Here is a 17,391-nt window from a genome sequence, read left to right as displayed (position 1 = left end):
GCTTATCTTTGTCTTGATCTGGTTAAGTGTTCTGAGGAAAAAAAATCTTCCACTTTCTACTTGTAGTGAGGACACAGAATCCTTGGAGCATACTGTGGTATCCCAGCAGAGATCTCAAGTGGATGTGTGCTTTCCTTAGTTTCCTTGTTTTCAGTATAGTGACCCTGCCCATAACTGGACCGCTCTTAGGGTTACAGCCTATTTGGACTGCAGAGTGGCAGAGGGGAAGCTCAGTTGATTTTTAAAGAGCCCTCCTGATTTAGCCCCTCTCTTTCTAGAAGGTACAGGGCCTGCACTTTCTGAGCCACTTAGATTCATGCTATAATTATGCTATTTTTTCCCACTGTGGGCTCAGGAGTCAGGTTTTAGGAGCCCACCTACCTTTCTTATTTCAGGCCTTTACTACAATTTTGTTATCTCTTCAACAATTTTTTTTTTTTTTTAAATCTTGTGTCTTGTGGCTAGAGAAAAAGAATTTTATGTACTGTTGTTTTACATGGGTTTTGGGAGGGCATTCAGGTGAATGTGTTTTTTTACCCATGTCTTTAAGCCAAGCTTTCTTTCTTTCTTTCTTTCTTTCTTTCTTTCTTTCTTTCTTTCTTCTTTCTTTTTTTTTTGAGACAGGATTTCTTTGTGTATAGCCTTGGTTCCCTGGAATCACTTTGTAGACCAGGCTGGCCTTGAGCTCACAAGAGATCTGCAGGCCTCTGCCTCCCTAGTGCTGGGATTAAAGGCGTGTACCGCCACTGCCCAGCTGCTTTATTTTTTCAGTAACACTTTCTACATATCTGTGCTTGAAATGTGGGTATAATCTGTCTTTTTACTTAACATTTAAAAAAATTATGTATTCAATATTCACTGTTTGCTAGATACATCACTACGCTTTTGGATTTTAAATATTAGAAGAAAAAGGTGTGCTCTTTAGTCTGGCTATTCAGAATAAAGTCAGGGGTGGGGGTAGGGGAGAAGGCAAGTGGATAGACAAAGTGACAAGATTATATGCAAGCTTGATTTCTCTTGTTTTCATTTTAAAGATTTCATTTTTTAAAGTTCTGTGCGCTTGTGGCTTGCCAGTGGGTACAGACCAAAGGCACAGTGAGAGGTATGCCCTGAGTCTCTTCTCCATCCATGCGAGGCTGTTGCCAGGCCTCCTTTTAAAGCTACATTATCTATCTATCTATCTATCTATCTGTCTATCTATCTATCACCTATGTATCTATCTATCTATCCATCTATCTATGTATGTGTATGGGCATGCCCATGCCACAGCTCGTGTATGGAGGCCAGAGGACAACTTGCAGGAGTTGGTTCTGTTTCTGCCATGGTGGATTCTGGAGACTGAGCCCAGGCCGTCAGTGTATGCTCTTTCCTGCTGAGCCATTTTATCAGCCTGCAGGCCAGTTCTTGTGCAGATTCAGTGCAGCAGGTGTGAGTCTGTGACTGGTGGTTGCTGTAGCTTGCCCAGCAGAGGGCACTTTGCTGCCTTTCTTTCTCTCTTCTGGCTGTTGTGTTCTTTCCACACCCTCAGCTGCTATGGTCCCTGGACCTTGCAGGAAATGGAGTGAGTGTCTTGTTTAGGACTCCCTCTTCACTGTTCTCAGTGCTTTGTCAGCCATGGGTGTCCTCATGCGCCATGATTTCAGTGTGCATATGTACTACATTTTCATTATGAATCAGTTGATGGGCACAGAGGCAGATTCCATTTACTACCCAGCATCGTGGTCAGTGCATGGTCCTGAACTAAGAGATTTTATGTCATGTTGGTCAGAGATAGGTGTTTGGTTCCTGTATTCATGTGTGAGTGTCACTAGCAGTGGGGGACAGGCGTCACTGCACTCTTGGGGAGAACTGCCTGTGGTGAAGATGGCTTTCCCACAGTGCTATTAGGTCAGCATCCCTGGCTGGTTCGCACAGTGACATGTAGAAAAGCAGAGATCCTGCAAAATGGTGTTAGCTAACAGCATGTCAAGGTCAAAGCCTTGTAAAGCCTTTACCATCTGAGAGAATAAGAACTGTAAAATTACTTTATGTCCCAAAGGCTCTGTGATTTTTCTAAGCTTGTTGTAGGGTACCAGGCAGAGTGTGTGTGTGTGTATGTGTGTGTGTGTGTGTGTGTGTGTGTGTGTGTGTGTGTGTGTGTGTGTGTGTGTGTGTGTTTGGGCCTTAATCAGAAATTATTTTCAAATGTTTTACTTAAAGATTGTTATTTAAAGCACACAAGGGCTTAGGGTGTCCAGGGATCCTGGTATAGTGCAGTGACCTCAGAATGCAGTGGTGCGGTTGAGATCATCTCCTGATGTGTGCCTGGCTAGGGGCCGGGTTGGGTACAGAAACAGATGCAGTTTTGGTAGGTGTAATGAAATCCAATTGTGTCAACTTGCTTTTAGTTCCTAAACCCAAGTACTGGTTTCCTTGTTTGTCTTATTAACAGTATGGTTTCTCAACGACTCTGGATGATGTGATAAAGCTTCTGACACTTGGTTTGTTTCTTTTTAAAACTCAGAAATTAATTTATTTAGCTTGTGTATGTGTTCATGTTTGTGACATGTTTGGAGGTCAGAGGACAAGTTGGGCAGTAAGTTCTCTTCCTTGATCACATGGATCCTAGAGATTGAGCGCTGGCTGCCTGGCTCAGCAGCAGGTGCTTTTACCTACTGCTGACTACTGACCGTGCCTGCCTTCTCTCTGTATTAGGGAAGGCTAACCATGTTACTTCCTGTTGTCTCTTATTTTACAGGTTAGACATAGTTGTCCGAAGGGGAAAGTGTTAGGGTTGGTAGCTTTTTCTTTCTTAAAAATTGTAAGTGTGTGTGTGTGTGTGTGTGTGTGTGTGTGTGTGTGTGTGTGTGTGTGTAGGTGTAGGTGTAGGTGTGCATTTGTGGCCAACCCTTGGTCCAGGACATGGTAGCCCTTATGAAGCCAGGACACTGGTCCAGATCTGGGAGAGAGCAGGGCTGTTGCTTTTTGTACTCCCTGTGTGGCTGCTCTGCAATAGGCTGATTACTTCCTACCCCATTTCTCAGGAGCTGGTTAGTTCTGCAGCACTGCATTGCCCCACTCAGCACAGTGGAAGTTTTGCTTCCTCTCAGTACAGCTGCTTCTCCTTTAGGGATCTCATTATCACTGGGTGCTCAGCGGGCACTGGGCCCAGTACAGTTTCCTGCTGTGCTTGAGGCAGGTGTGACTCGCATCTCATGCTTGTCCAGCAGAGGGCAGCAGCAGCCAGCTACGAGTCTCTCCTGCACTTGTTCTTACTGTCAACACCACCAACCGTTAGCTTCTTCCACACAGTGCAAGGCCCAGTTAACTACTTTTTTTTTTTTTCCTTTTGAGATGAGGTCTTCTGTAGTCCAGGCTGGCTTCAAAAAGATGATCCTCCTGCCTTGGCTGCAAAGAACCAGCATTATAAGTGTCTGTTTGTTTGTTTGCTTGTTTTGTGAAATGGAAGCTGGAGTCTTTAATTTAAAAACCTCATAAAAAGTCAGACATATGTGAAAAATATTCATCAGGTAGAGAGCGTTTATATGACATTTAATCTAGTCGGAATTCTAGAGGTGTGTTGGGAGTAAATCAATTTTGTTTTTTAAAAAACAGCTTTGGGATGTGAGGTCAGCAAACGAGAGGAAAAGCATCAACGTGAAGCGGTTCTTCCTGAGTTCAGAAGACCCTCAGGAGGATGCAGAAGTGATTGTGAAATGCTGTTCCTGGTCTGCAGATGGTACCCAAATAATAGTGGCAGCAAAAAACAAAGTCCTCGTAAGTCCTGCCTTCCAAATCCACTCTGATGCGGTTTCAACCTCTCTTACATTTTTTCCACTTTCGAGTCTAGTGCTGTGATTTGAGGCAGGTTTCCTACCTGCTCATAAATCTTTAAAGCCCTGCTCTCCGGGGGATATGGAAGGCCTGTGAGAAAGTCACGTGGATCACAAAGACTGTCCTTTCTTAAGGCAAAAACATGTTAGAACCGTGGACAGCATATTAAAGCCATGCACTACAGATTGTAGTGTCAAGTACAACGTTCCTCCAATTTATTATTTTCAATTTTTAATTTAATGTGCACAGGTGCTTTGGTTACATGTGTGTCTTTGTACCATGTGTATACAATGCCTGTGAAGGCCAGAAGAAGGCATTGGGTCCCCTGGAACTGTAGTTATAGGTGCTTGCGAGCTGCCACGTGTGTGCTTGGAATTGAACACAGGTCCTCTGGAACATCAGCCACTGCTTTTCACGACTGAGCCATGTTTTTAGCCCCCCTTTAGTTTATTTGAAACAGAATATTTTCTTCATCACTTAAAATAATTTAGAATAGATTGATTTTGGTTATTTTTCAAAGTACTTTAAAAAACAGATTGGTTTTTAATTATATGTATGTGTTGTGTTTGTGTGTGGGTGCATGCATGTGAGCAAGTAGAGGTGCCTGCTGAAGCCAGAGGCATTGCGGTGTCCTTGAAGTCAGGGTTACAGGTCACTGTAACCCTAACCCTGAGCGGTGGGAGCTGGGAGCAGAGCGTCCATCCTTTTGAAGGACAGTGTGTGCTCTTAACTGCTGAGCCATCTCTCTAGCCCCTCAGAGTAGTTTTTTAAAATCTCCTTTACAATTTGATGACTCTGATGAGAGAAGTACTTCTTAGGAACTGAATAAGACTGTGAGATTTTCATAAAGTAAATATATACACAAAAGTAAATGGTAAGAAAATACCTTCTTTTTTTTTTTTTTCAAATCTCGTACTAGCATCATGATCTGAGTACTTATTACTGTGTATAATTTAATATATAAATACCCGAGTGGTGTGGTAGATTGCTGTAGTGCTGTGGTGACAGTGGGCGAACTGGGCTCTGAGCAGCCCCAATGGTTTGTCTAAAGTTGGATTGTGAGGAAAGCCAAGTCTTATAGTTCATGGATATTCTGTCCTACTCCTACTTTTAAAAGACACAAGTGATAGGTATTATAAATCAGTGGTACCATATATTTATGTATAAACTCATGGAGGAACTGGGTGTGTGTGTGTTTACTGATCTAGTAATTGTGAACTTGGGTCCTTGGTTTCTTGTGGACTTAGATCCCTCTGTCAGGAAACTAAGAAGAAAAATACATCCTCTTGTCTTAAGTGTGTTCAAGTCTGTAAAGATAGAAAACAATCAATTGTATTTGTAAAATTTGAAGATTGAAAGTTTGATTTTTGTTGTGATAAATATATATAATGTAAAAAATTCCGTTTTAAGCTGTTTTTTGTCTCTTCTGATAACTAGGGTGTGAATTTAGGTTCTTGGAGAGCGAGGCAAGCACTTTATTGAGCAACAGCCTCTGCTCTTTTCATTTTTCTTTTGAGATAGCATATTGCTACGTTGCACAGGCTGGCCTTGAATGCAATGTATAGCCTAGGCTTGTCCCAAGCTTGCAATCCTCTTGTTTCAGTCTCCTTGGTAGCTAGAATTAAAGGAGTTCCCAAACCATTCTTAAATGCACACCTTTAGCATTATAATTATGTTCCTAATGCAGTGCAGCCATTACCACTGCATCCACTCACCTTCCTTCCTTCCTTTCTTGCTTGCTTGTTTGTTTGTTTGTTTCTGTGTAGCCCTGGCTTTCTTGGAACTTGTTCTGTAGACCAGGCTGGCCTCGAGCTCAGAGATCCATCTGCTTCTGCCTCCTGAGTGCTGGGATTAAAGGTGTGCACTGCCATAACCCAGCTACCACTATCTGTTTCAAAAAGTTTTCATCAATCAAACAGAAACTCTATTACTACTAATAATTCTGCATTCTCTATCCCCACTCCCTGGTGACTAATAACATGACACATGAATTTGACTGTTCTGGAAATTGTACAAGTGGAATTATATAATACTGGTTTATTTATGCTTGACTCATTTCATTGAACATGATGTTTTTAAGGTTTGTTGGTGCTACAGAATGTGTCAGCACTAAACACTCTGTCTCTCTCAGTCTGTCTCTGTCTGTCTTTCTGTCTGTCTGTCTGTCTGTCTGTCTGTCTTTCTCTTTCTCTGTATGTATATTTTAAAATTACATTCCTCTGCTCAGGCACCTGGCTTTTCCCCACCTCTCGGCTGTTGTGAATGATGCTGCAGTGAATGCTGGTGAACATGCATCTGACTGAGATCCTGCATAACATTTTGTGTAGTCCTAATAGTGGAACTGCTGGGTCATAGTGACAATCTTGTGTTTATGTTTTTGAGGAGGGGTGACTTTCCCACAGTGGCTGCTTCATTTTACATTTCTATTAGCACTGCACGAGGATGTTACCTTCTCCACATCCCCATAACACTTGTTGCTATTTTTCCATTTAAAATCTTATTTATTTTTCATTAAAAATTTGCAGCCATTGAAGTAGGTGTGAGGTGGTGGCTTCATTTACATTTTCTAGATAACCAGTGGTGTTTAGGAAAGAAACTTCTCTCCTATTCCTTGCTGGTGCTGGAGACTGAGCCCAGAGCTGGGCTGAGCACTCTACCACAGAGGTAACCCCAGCGCCAGGGGAAGGTCATTTTAAAGCCCTTAGAAGGTCTGTTCTAGGAAAAGGAAAAGAATATATATTGCAAAAACCATACAGATCTTGTTTAAAAACCCTGTAGCCCAGATCCCTATTAACAGTGCTGAAATAATTACCTTAGGATTGCCTTTGTCTGTATGCATATCCCGTTTTCATTCTTTTTTTTTTTTTTTAAAGATTTATTTATTATCATGTATACAGTGCTCTGCTTGCATGTACTCCTGCAAGCCAGAAGAGGGTGCCATATCACATTACAGATGGTTATGAGCCACCATGTGGTTGCTGGGAATTGAACTCAGGACCTTTGGAAGAGCAGGCGGCACTCTTAACCACTGAGCCATCTCTCCAGCCCCAAGTTTTCATTCTTGTTTGCTCCTTTCTCCACTTTTTCCAGGCTCTCAGGTTGTTAGTCTACTCCTCTTGTGAGGCCTTTTCTCTGTTGTCATTCCCCAACTGGAACAATTTTCTATTTCACATTTGCCATTTTTTTTTCTCCCCTTTTCATTCTTAGCCACTAAATTTTAAGAACAACCTGCCCTGGGAACCATTTAAATATGATTTCCTGTCCTTTGTTTCTGGCCTTCCCCGCTGTGCTACTTGGCATCTGTGCTGTGCTTCTGCTGAGCTTCTGTATGGCTCCCTCTGGAAGCCTTTGCTTTCTTCCTGAGGACTGTCTATGCTGCGGTCCTGAATTCCTAGACTGTTGGTGTATGTTTGTGCGAAGCATACATTGTCTTACCATTTGGCAAAACCTTTGGAAGAACATATTGAGTAGTTGAGAGTTGAAATGAAGGTTGTATTATTAAAAGAAAATAGCCTTTTTGGTTCAAAAATGGGAAAATGATTAATTGTAATGGAGTAATTTGTTAGCTCTGGAGAGAAATAGAGCTTCCTTCGTTTTTGCAGGGCCTTGCTGTATATTGTTTTGGCTGCCTTTCTCATGAGTGCATTTTCTTTCTTGACTCAGTAGCATCAAGGAGAATTGCTTTGTGTGTGAACTTGACTAGCTTGTTTGTGCATTCACAAAGGTTTTGTTTCTCTCTAGGGCAGCTTGATGAACTTTTCTCTATAGAAGATAGCTTTCAAGATGAGGCTATATTTAAAACAATACACAGAATGTTCTATATCTTATTATGACTATCAGCATTTTATACCAGTCATCAGTAACTGTAGGTTTTTAGGACTTATATTTTATACTTTAGATATGAGGAGCATCTTTAAAAAATAACTTTAGGCCTTTAATCCCAGCACTTGAGAGGCAGAGGCAGGTGGATTGCTGTGAGTTCGAGGCCAGCCTGGTCTACAAAGTGAGTCTAGGACAGCCAAGGCTATATAGGGAAACCCTGTCTCCAAAAACCAAAAACCAAAAAAAAATTTTTTTAAGAATCAGCATGGGTATAATTCACGATGTCTTGTTTTTATAGATACTCTTTATTTTGACAGCTTTTTGATATTCATACCAGTGGCCTGTTGGCAGAGATCCATACAGCTCACCACAGCACCATCCAGTACTGTGACTTCTCCCCCTATGACCATCTGGCAGTGGTCGCCCTGTCCCAGTACTGTGTGGAGGTGAGTAGCTGAATGTATCCGATGGAATCTGGGTCTCCAGAAATGGGGGATGACTAGAGTGACCGCCCAGACCCTTAGCTGCTGAGGGTGCTTTCTTGGAAAATTGTGTTTTCTTCATAGCCTAATGACATATAGCTTTGCGGTATTCAATTATGTGACTAGCTTTATTATTTGAATGTGATTGAAGACATGATTTCACAATGATGAAATGACAAGATCTAGTGTGTGCTTGGGACTGGGGAGACAGTGGAATAATTATTGTTTTCCTAGGTATTTCTTTTCACTTTAATCCTGTGTGTGTGTGTGTGTGTGTGTGTGTGTGTGTGTGTGTGTGTGTACACGCACCTGTGTAAGTACATGCAGAGGCCTTAATTCCTCTTCACTCTATTTCTTTAAGAAACGGTCTCTCACTGGCTGGTGGCTGGCCGTGGAGCTTTGCGATTTGTCTGCCCTCATTCCTAAATGTTAGGATAATAGGCACATGCAGCCATGCTTGGTTTTCATGTAGGTGCTGTGTATTTGAACCCAGGCCCTCATGCTTGCGCAGAAGATGCTCTTAGACACAGAGCCCTCTCCCTAGCCTCCCTAAAATGCTTTAAACTTAGCATAGTAAGTAATAAATATGCATTGTATAAGATAATAGACTTCGTTAATTTTCCCACATGCATATAATGTACTTGGATCACATAGGCAGTTCGTAAACAGTACAGACATGTGGTATCTCATAAGCAGTATAGCTATAGGCGCTATTCTTTTTTATTTATTTTTAATTTGTTCACTTTACGTACAGGCTCTAATCGCGTGCGTGCGTGTGTGTTATATATGTCACAGAGTGAACGTCTTCCTCAATCTCCCCCCTCCTTACTGCCCTGAGACTGCCTCTCACTGAACAGCAGCTCACTGTTTTGACTATTCTGGCTGCTCAGGGAGCTCTCTACCCCTCGGTGCTGGGCTTATACTCATTTGCCTGGCTTCTTACATGGGTACTGAGAATTCAAACTCAGGTTCTTATACTTGCAGAGCAAGCATTCTTACCCACTGAGCCATCTCCTCAGCCCCAGATGCTATTCTTTTTAAAATAAATGAGTTAGTTCAGATTCTTAGATAATTTGAGTAGGGTAAGATGAAAGTTATATATCTGATTAGTAAAGATAGCATTGTCATTGCCAAGCACAAGTAAAATAATTCTTATAAATTACTTGTTTATGTTTACAATTTTGTATTTTCTAGTAAAATTTATAGTTATTATTTGTAGGATCCTTACCCTCTGTCATCCTTAGAAAGCTCCAGGAAACAATCAATGTCTCCCTTCTTGAAGTGTGAGGGCTTTGCTGTGGAAGCTCAGGGTGACGAACGAGGAAGAATAGAGTTAAAGGAAAGAAAAGAGGAGGGATTCTTGAGATTTATTTTTGTTGTGGGATTCCTTTAATTTCTGTCCTTTATTGCTGCATTTCCCAGTTTGCACTCTAGAGATAAGGCAGACTTTTCTTTCTTCAAAAGATCTATCTAGGTATCTATTTATTTATTACATTGACAGTGTTGCACCTGCACACCAAAAGAGGGCACCAGATCTCATTAAAGATGGTTGTGAGCCACCATGTGGTTGCTGGGAATTGAACTCAGGACCTCTGGAAGATCAGACAGTGCTCTTAACCTCTGAGCCATCATCTCTCTAGCCCAAGGCACACTTCATTTAAAAAAACTTCTTTTATATAAGTAATTTATTCAGATTACATCTCACTTGTTATCCCCTCACGTGTGTCTTCCTGTTCCCCCTCCCTCCCTCTTTCATCCTCTTCCCCTCCCCTAGGTCTGTGACAGAAGGGGACCTTGTCCCCCACTATCAGGTCTCTTCCTGGTAGCCTGCTTACTCTTCCTCTGAGTGTCACCAGGTCTCCCCACCAAGGGGAAGTGGTCAGATAGGGGGCACCAGAGTTCATGTTCGAGTCAGTCCCTGCTCTCTACACAGTTGTGGAGAATGTGGTGTCAAGGCATGCTTTTCATGTAATCACTTTGTAACTGAACTCAGCAAGTAAAAACCATTGGGCCTGTGATGAAGTACTTGTTTTATCCATGCTAATTCTGGTGTCGTGAAGTGGCCTGTAATTCAGAGTGAAATGAGAGGAATTCACGCACATATGGTACTTCATTAGACTGTAATATATTTGAGGAACAATCAGCAGAACCCAGGACAAAATACAGCCAGGATGGTGGCAGACTCCGGCAAATTGTAATAAGCATGGATAAAAAGGGAAATGTATACATGCTACAGTTAGTGTACTCACCTACTGTGGGATTTGTAGCCAGTTCAAAGGAAGGTTGGAGGGCAGTATTAGAGATAGTCCTTATATGGAGGCTGCTTATGTTTGTCCTGTTATTTTTAGATTGATTTTTTAAAAAGATAGAACACGTACACGATTCTATATTCAAAGCTTTGTCATAAGTTATTTTCAGAGAAATCTTACTGTAATTGTTACTCCGCTCTCTTCCCTTATTTTCCATCTTATAGGCAGCATCTTTTTGCATATCTAAGCAGATTTCTGTATGCATGCACATGCACATCTCTCTCCAGCTAGATGCTCACATACTTCTTTGTTTTTCTCATGTAGCCCAGGTTGGGCTCAAATTCACTCTGTAGCCAAGGATAACCTTGAGCTTCTGATCCTTCTGCCACCATCTGTGCCATGTCCCTAGACTTGGTAATCCTTTTTTTTTTTTTTTTTGGTTTTTCAAGACAGGGTTTCTCTGTGTAACAGCCAAGGCTGTCCTAGACTTACTATGTAGACCAAGCCAGCCTCAAACTCACAGAGATCCACCTGTCTCTGCCTCCCAAGTGCTGGGATTAAAGGCATGTGCCACCATGCCCAGTTGATGTTGTAATTATTTAGAAAATGTTTTTATTTATTCCTTGAGCATTTCATATTCTAATTCTTAAATAAAAGATGGTATATGTTTTTCATTTTTTTTCCTGTTAACACGATATCATAAAGCTTAGTTATTTAGGGTGTTTTCTCATCTCATTTTGCATGGTATTTCATTATTTGATTAATTATAATATAATTATCATAGTTTCCCACTGTTTTCAAGTTATTTTCCTTATGTACAATATATTCACGACATTCTCTCTCTCTCTCTCTCTCTCTCTCTCTCTCTCTCTCTCTCTCTCTGTGTGTGTGTGTGTGTGTGTGTGTATGTGTGTGAAGTGAGAGAGAGAGAGTGAGTGTGTTGTGGAGTGAATCCAGGGCCTCATGTTCACTAAATGTGAGATGCACCAACTGCCCTATATCCACATGGCCATTTTTGTTACTTCTGTTTATATACTATTAAAAAATATAATTGTATAATAAATCATCTTGTTCATAAGCCAGTTTTAAATTTGAGTAATGTGTTTTGGAGCTTTATTTGTAGAAATAGTATCACTGGGTCATTTTTTACAGTATTCTTGTTATATTAAGCTGTTTATGAATGTGATTTCCTGTGTTCTTTGTTTATTCTGTAGCTGTGGAATATAGATTCACGTTTAAAGGTAGCCGATTGCCGAGGACATTTGAGTTGGGTTCATGGTGTGATGTTTTCTCCTGATGGCTCTTCGTTTTTGACAGCTTCCGATGACCAAACGATAAGGGTGAGGAATATTGAGATTTTCATTTTAAACATTTAAATTAAATTTATAGAGAAATAAATTGTTGGGAAGTATTAGGGGAGGTAAAATAAGAAGCTACTAGGTACATATTTATCCTGGAAAAGTGCTGCTACATGGATTCCGTCAGTCTCATTCACTCAGACTGTGGGCCAGGTGCTGAGCCACGCCCAGCGAGGACACTGTTGTTTACACACTCCTTCAGATTATGGGAAGACCTTTAACGTTTTCATCTTGAATTCCTATGTTTAATTATGTGATTATTCTCATAGCTCGTGTATTGTACCTTTTAATTTGGTTGTTACTTATCTCTGTTTTTCCGTTCCTCCTGTCCATATTCAGGTTGTCTTTCTGCCATGAGCGTATTAGGCTACCCCATGCCTTCTTTCTGACTTTATTACAGGATGTGTCAGGGACATTTTCCTTACCATATCATACAGTCTCACTGTTATTTTGTCTTATTGGTGTTGGGGATTAAGCCCAGAGCCTCATGTTCCTGTCACTAAGACACATTTCTGTTTATGTCATCTTTTGCTCAAAAACAGAGGCTCTTTTGCTCATCAAAGTAAACAGACACTTCTAAGTCTAGCACTCAGCTCTTCCACAATATGATCTCATTTAGCCCGAGTCTGCCCTTCACTTGATTCCTGTAGGTAACATTTCCTGAATACCCTGCTTGCTCTGTTCCTTTCCTTAAGTAGCTTCTGATGTTTGGAAAACCTTTCTTTCCTGAATCTCTACTTGTTGGAGTCTTCACCATCCTAATGTCTGTTCCAGCCTTCTTTGTGTAGGGGAATATCTGTCTCCTTGATGTATTCTGTGTCACTTCTGATTGATGCCTATGAAATCCTGACAGAATACAGATTTGATTTACTCTACACTCTCAGGGTTCCACTGCCCCTTGACTTATTTACATATTTTAGAATTACATCTAGCTGTTTGAGTCTAGAAATTCTAGTTGGTGCTTATAACATCCAATACAGTGCTTTATATGAATCATCACTAAAGCTTATTTAATGTTACTGTATGTCAGACATTGTGCAAAGTTCTGTACGTGTACTGATGTACTAGGAAAACAGCGGGAGACATTAGGGACAGGAAAAGCTCAGTGCTACTATATGTGCCACCTTACTAAACTTGGCCTAGAATGTAAATCAAGTCACTGCTTCCCTCATCAAGAAGTCTTGTTTATAAAAAGCAAGCAAGCAAGCTGTGTTCAGCGATAATTGCCTTACCTTCTGCTGTAAGCTCTGTGTCTTATTAGACGTGGGTGTCAGCCATTCTCCTCACCTCCAGGTAGCACTGGGTTAACCTTCTCAATGTCACAGTAGAATTCACAGAGACATTTTGAGTGCAGAGCCCACAACTCATGGAATACTATTTCTTACTATAGTATGTGTTAATAAACATTTATTGTTGTCTTATAGCCTAATATGTGAACTTTTTATATCATAGGCATTTTAATTGTGAATCTTATTTTGTTACCTTGTTTTGAGACTACACTGTCTATACAATATCTCTTACTCAGGTCTGGGAGACAAATAAGGTGTGCAAGAACTCTGCCATAGTGTTAAAGCAGGAAATAGACGTGGTGTTTCAAGAAAATGAGCCGATGGTCCTTGCAGTTGACAACATAAGGGGTCTACAAGTGAGTATATTTTAGAGAATATTAGAAACATTTTTTGGTTGAGCTCATCCTTTTTTCCTATTTGTTATGGGTTCAGGATCCGGCATAATTATATGGTCCTAACAGGTGCCTACTAGGCATTAGTTGAGTAACTATGTGGCTCTGGAGATTTAGCTATGCCAGCCTTCAGAATTAAATTAGATGCCACCTCCTCTTCTTTAAACCCACACCCATGAAAGTCTGTGATTACATCTCTTGATTTGCATGGGGTCTTGAGACTACCACAAAGATAAACTTCAAGTTGTTCACCATACTGATTTGGATGTGTCTGATAGGATGAGCAAGGGGCGAACATACTAACCGAAGCATTTTTCTTTTAAAGGAAAGGAAAGTAGGGTCTGTAAGAACAAAAATCATCTTAATTGGAGGAATTTCAGTCATCGAAGCTGAGGTTGAGTGAGCTGGACCTTACATACTGAGGCATTCCTGCTCATTAATTCACTTATTCACACATTTGTTCAGTAATTTTTGAATACTTACTAGTCCCGGAGAAAGAAGGGATTGTATTAATAATATTTGAAGGGACTGTATTAATAATATTTGAATCACTAACTATATTGCTTAGAGATGCAAACAGCTTACCTTAGGGTGTGGCCACAACCAACAGTTCCAGAGGTTCACTGATGTAAAACGGTGTTTTTGGGCCTCTGAGTGGTTGTAATATAATTAGCAGATGACCCAAGGGCCGTTGTCATTTAGCAGGTCAGCACCACTGTGTTGGGGTGCAGTAGTCTCTGCACAGAAGTCAGTGCACTTGGCACCACCTCCGTAGAGAAGCCCTGCAAGTGGAGGTAGCCTTGGAGGTTTTGACAACAGGAAGTGTGTTCACTCCACACAAGAGCTTGTCTTCATGGTGGCTACACATACGAGCAGTTGGATGGTAGACCCTTGCAAGGAATGGGAGGAGCCAAGTGAATGAGCTGTGTTTAAGAGGGTTGGTAAGGGCAGCAGCCAGAGGAAGTACATCACTGGGACCAGTGTGGCTCTTACAGAAACTATGAAGTGATCATCTCTTGTCCTTGAGAGAGAGGCCTGGACAGGACAGAAACCTTGTCACAGTTGAGGATTAATGATCCTTGGAATGATTTCTTACATTGTCTCAGAGGCTGCCATTAACTCTTAGATGAGAACTTAATTGCATCAATCTCAATTTTTTTCCAGTGGTGGAGATCAGAGCCAGAGTCTTGTGCATGTCAGGTCAGTGCTCTAAACTGAGCTGTACCGTAGCCTTTGAAATACCTTACTAGTTTCTAGGGAAAGCTTTAGCACTGGTAATCTGATCTGTTGGACTTCTTTTTCTTTTTAAAATTTTTGTTTATTTTTGTTATATACATGTGTGTGTGTGTCTGTGTGTGTGTATTTACCCGAATGCATGTATTATACTATGTATGTGTAGTGCCCACAGAGGCCAGAATTGCATCTTCTGGAGCTGGAGTCACAGACCATTTTGAGTTACCATGTAGGTGCTGGAAACTGAACCCTGGTTTTCTGCTCCTAACCACTGAGCAATCTTTCCAGCTCTGGGTTTTATTTTTCTTGAATATTTATTTTTGTTTAATGTAAGGAGGGAGCAAGAGCACATGTGAAAGGACCAGACAGTGAAGTAGAGCAGGAGAGAACATATTCATGGAGAGCTGGGGCTAGGCCAGCAGACTGCAGGCAGAGCCTGAGTGCTCAGCTTGGTAGAGCAGCAGAAAGCCAGTGCATGTTCAGACTAGTACCAACTGGCTCTGTGGTGATGACTGAACTTCTCCCTTCTTTGAAGCTCATTTGTCACCTTCCAGGACATTTTCATCTTCAGCAGTCTCTGAGCTGGTTATAGATTGAGGCAGAATCGAAGTAGAGATTTCTATCTGGGAATCCATTGTTCAGAGCACATGATAACTTGTCTTCCACTGTTCTGGGATTTAGAGTCAAATTCTAAAACATCTCTAAGTTTGTCTGGATTTATATTTTATAAGTTCACAAACCATCCTCTCAATATGATGGTCAGTGTTCTGTATTTATGGTATGAACTTGGATAGGAAATTGAATATGAATTCCTTACTTAATTGGTTATTTTTAATAGTCTGAGTCTTTTGCTTGGAGTATTTTTATTGTAGTTTTTTCCAAGTTCATTTTTTCCCTTGGTTGTATATTTTTAAATCAAACCTATGCAACCTTTCAGTAGCAGTTGTCATAACCAAAGGATGATGAGGTTGCCCAACTATAAAAATGTTATTTTACTGTATGGCATAGTCTTCGGAGGATAGAGGACAGTTTAACTGACAAATGGTAGTTCCATTAAAATAAATGCAGAAAATTTAAATTATCAATCAGTGAAAGTGTTGAATTTGACTTGCGGCAGAAGATAGTAAGTTTTCAGTAGTTCAGTGTTTTAGGAAAAAAATATTGCTTGACAGTTTTATCCATGTATATAGTGCGTTTTGATCACATGTGCCCCATTACCATCTCTTACCTCCTTTCTACTCCCATCGAACCCCCCTTTTCCAATTAGTTGCTCACCTCCTTTCCTGTGTATGTAGTGTGTGTGTCCTACTGAGGTTTACATGGATGGGGGTTAGTTAGTGGAGTGTGGCAGTCAGTCAGTGCTGACCAGCTGAAGAAGATGACTTCCTCTCCTGCTAATGGGTCCTCACAGAGGGGCAGTACCTCCCAAGTCCCTCACCCGTTAATAATGGATTGTTAAAGGGCCTAATCTCATGTAGAGAGGTTGTGGAGGGAACCACAGTTACTGTAATTTCATGTCATATCCAGGAGACGTCATTTTACAGCACACCTCTCTGTTTCCGGTTCTTACATTCTTGTGGTCCCCTCCTCCATGATGCTCTTTGAGCCTTGGAGGGGGAAATATAGATGTCCTATGTAGGGCTAAAGACTTGATAGTCACTTAATTCTCAGCACTGTTACTAGCTGTGGGTCTCTGCACTAACTGCTGTCCATTGCAAAGAAGCCTCTGTGACCAACTGGAGACAGCATGAAGTAGTCTGTGGGTATATTCAGTCTGTGGGTATATTCAGTTTGACAACACATCTGTTCAGCAAAATAACAGTAGTAGCTTCCCTGCTTAGAGCCTGTGACTGCCTTAGCCATGGACTTTGACCAGCAGGTGTCAGTACCAGGCATGAATTCCCTTTATGGACAATCCACAAATCCAGTCAAAAAGAGGTTGGTTATCCCCATGGCAGTCATGCCACTGTTGCACAGTCTTACTTAGTGGGTCTATATTGTAGCATGGAGTGGCCATAATTAGGTATGAGCATTGATGACTTTTCTTCCCCTGCAGTTTGAAGTTGTGATTTTAAGTATCTAAATACATCAGAGACTTTTGGGCAAATTGTATTAAAGGAGAAACTATATATTATCAATTAACCTTATAATCAGTATAGCTGAAACAGTTTCATTGCATGTGCCATGCTGAGAAATAATTCAGCTTTTTAGATCATAACAGTAAGTTAGAAAGGTATCTTGTAATTGGTTTAAGCTTGAGAGTATTTCCTGAAATCATATCTTTTAATTGAAGTGCTAAGGTACTCATTTTTTTTTTTTTTTTAGGATTTCAAAAAATAATCATTAGCATTAGGTAGAGATTATGAAGTTGGATAATCTTAGTTTAAGAATTACAGGCCCAGTAATACAAATTATGCTTTCAAGTTCGTTCTGTAAGATCTATCTCCCTACCCTCAAAGAAGGAAAGAATCTTAATTTATCCTGCTTTGTGAGTAATTTAGAGTATATAAATTTCAATTTTGGGTTATCATTGTATGTAATGTCTGTCTCAGCCCTGTTTCACAGCCCCTTTGAAGATTTCAGAAAGGTGTATTGTAACAAATGATAACCCTATTAAAACAGGCTTTGAGAAGAAATAAAAGACAGGCTGTGGGGCTAGCTGTGAGACTGTATTATCAGACAGGTGTGTCTCAGGTGGTGGGCACAGCAGCTGCTGCGTTTCAAACCCTTTAAAGCTTGTTTTATTTTATGAA

The 17,391-nt window shown here is 40.8% G+C and overlaps 1 protein-coding gene across 1 annotated transcript in view; it reads left to right on the top strand.

The window, feature by feature from the left end:
• Apaf1 (apoptotic peptidase activating factor 1) overlaps positions 1 to 17,391 on the top strand; it is a 74,529-nt gene that overhangs the window by 40,335 nt on the left and 16,803 nt on the right. The window contains exons 16-19 of the mRNA XM_051172775.1: positions 3,595 to 3,756; positions 7,953 to 8,081; positions 11,581 to 11,706; positions 13,250 to 13,369. Of these exons, the coding sequence (XP_051028732.1) occupies positions 3,595 to 3,756; positions 7,953 to 8,081; positions 11,581 to 11,706; positions 13,250 to 13,369 (537 nt within the window). The remainder of the gene's footprint in view (positions 1 to 3,594; positions 3,757 to 7,952; positions 8,082 to 11,580; positions 11,707 to 13,249; positions 13,370 to 17,391) is intronic.

Source organism: Acomys russatus, chromosome 31 (assembly GCF_903995435.1).
Source record: "Acomys russatus chromosome 31, mAcoRus1.1, whole genome shotgun sequence".
NCBI classification, from domain to species: domain Eukaryota; kingdom Metazoa; phylum Chordata; class Mammalia; order Rodentia; family Muridae; genus Acomys; species Acomys russatus.
The sequence above is the reverse complement of the archived record's forward strand: the minus strand, read 5'-3'. Positions and strand labels throughout refer to the sequence as shown.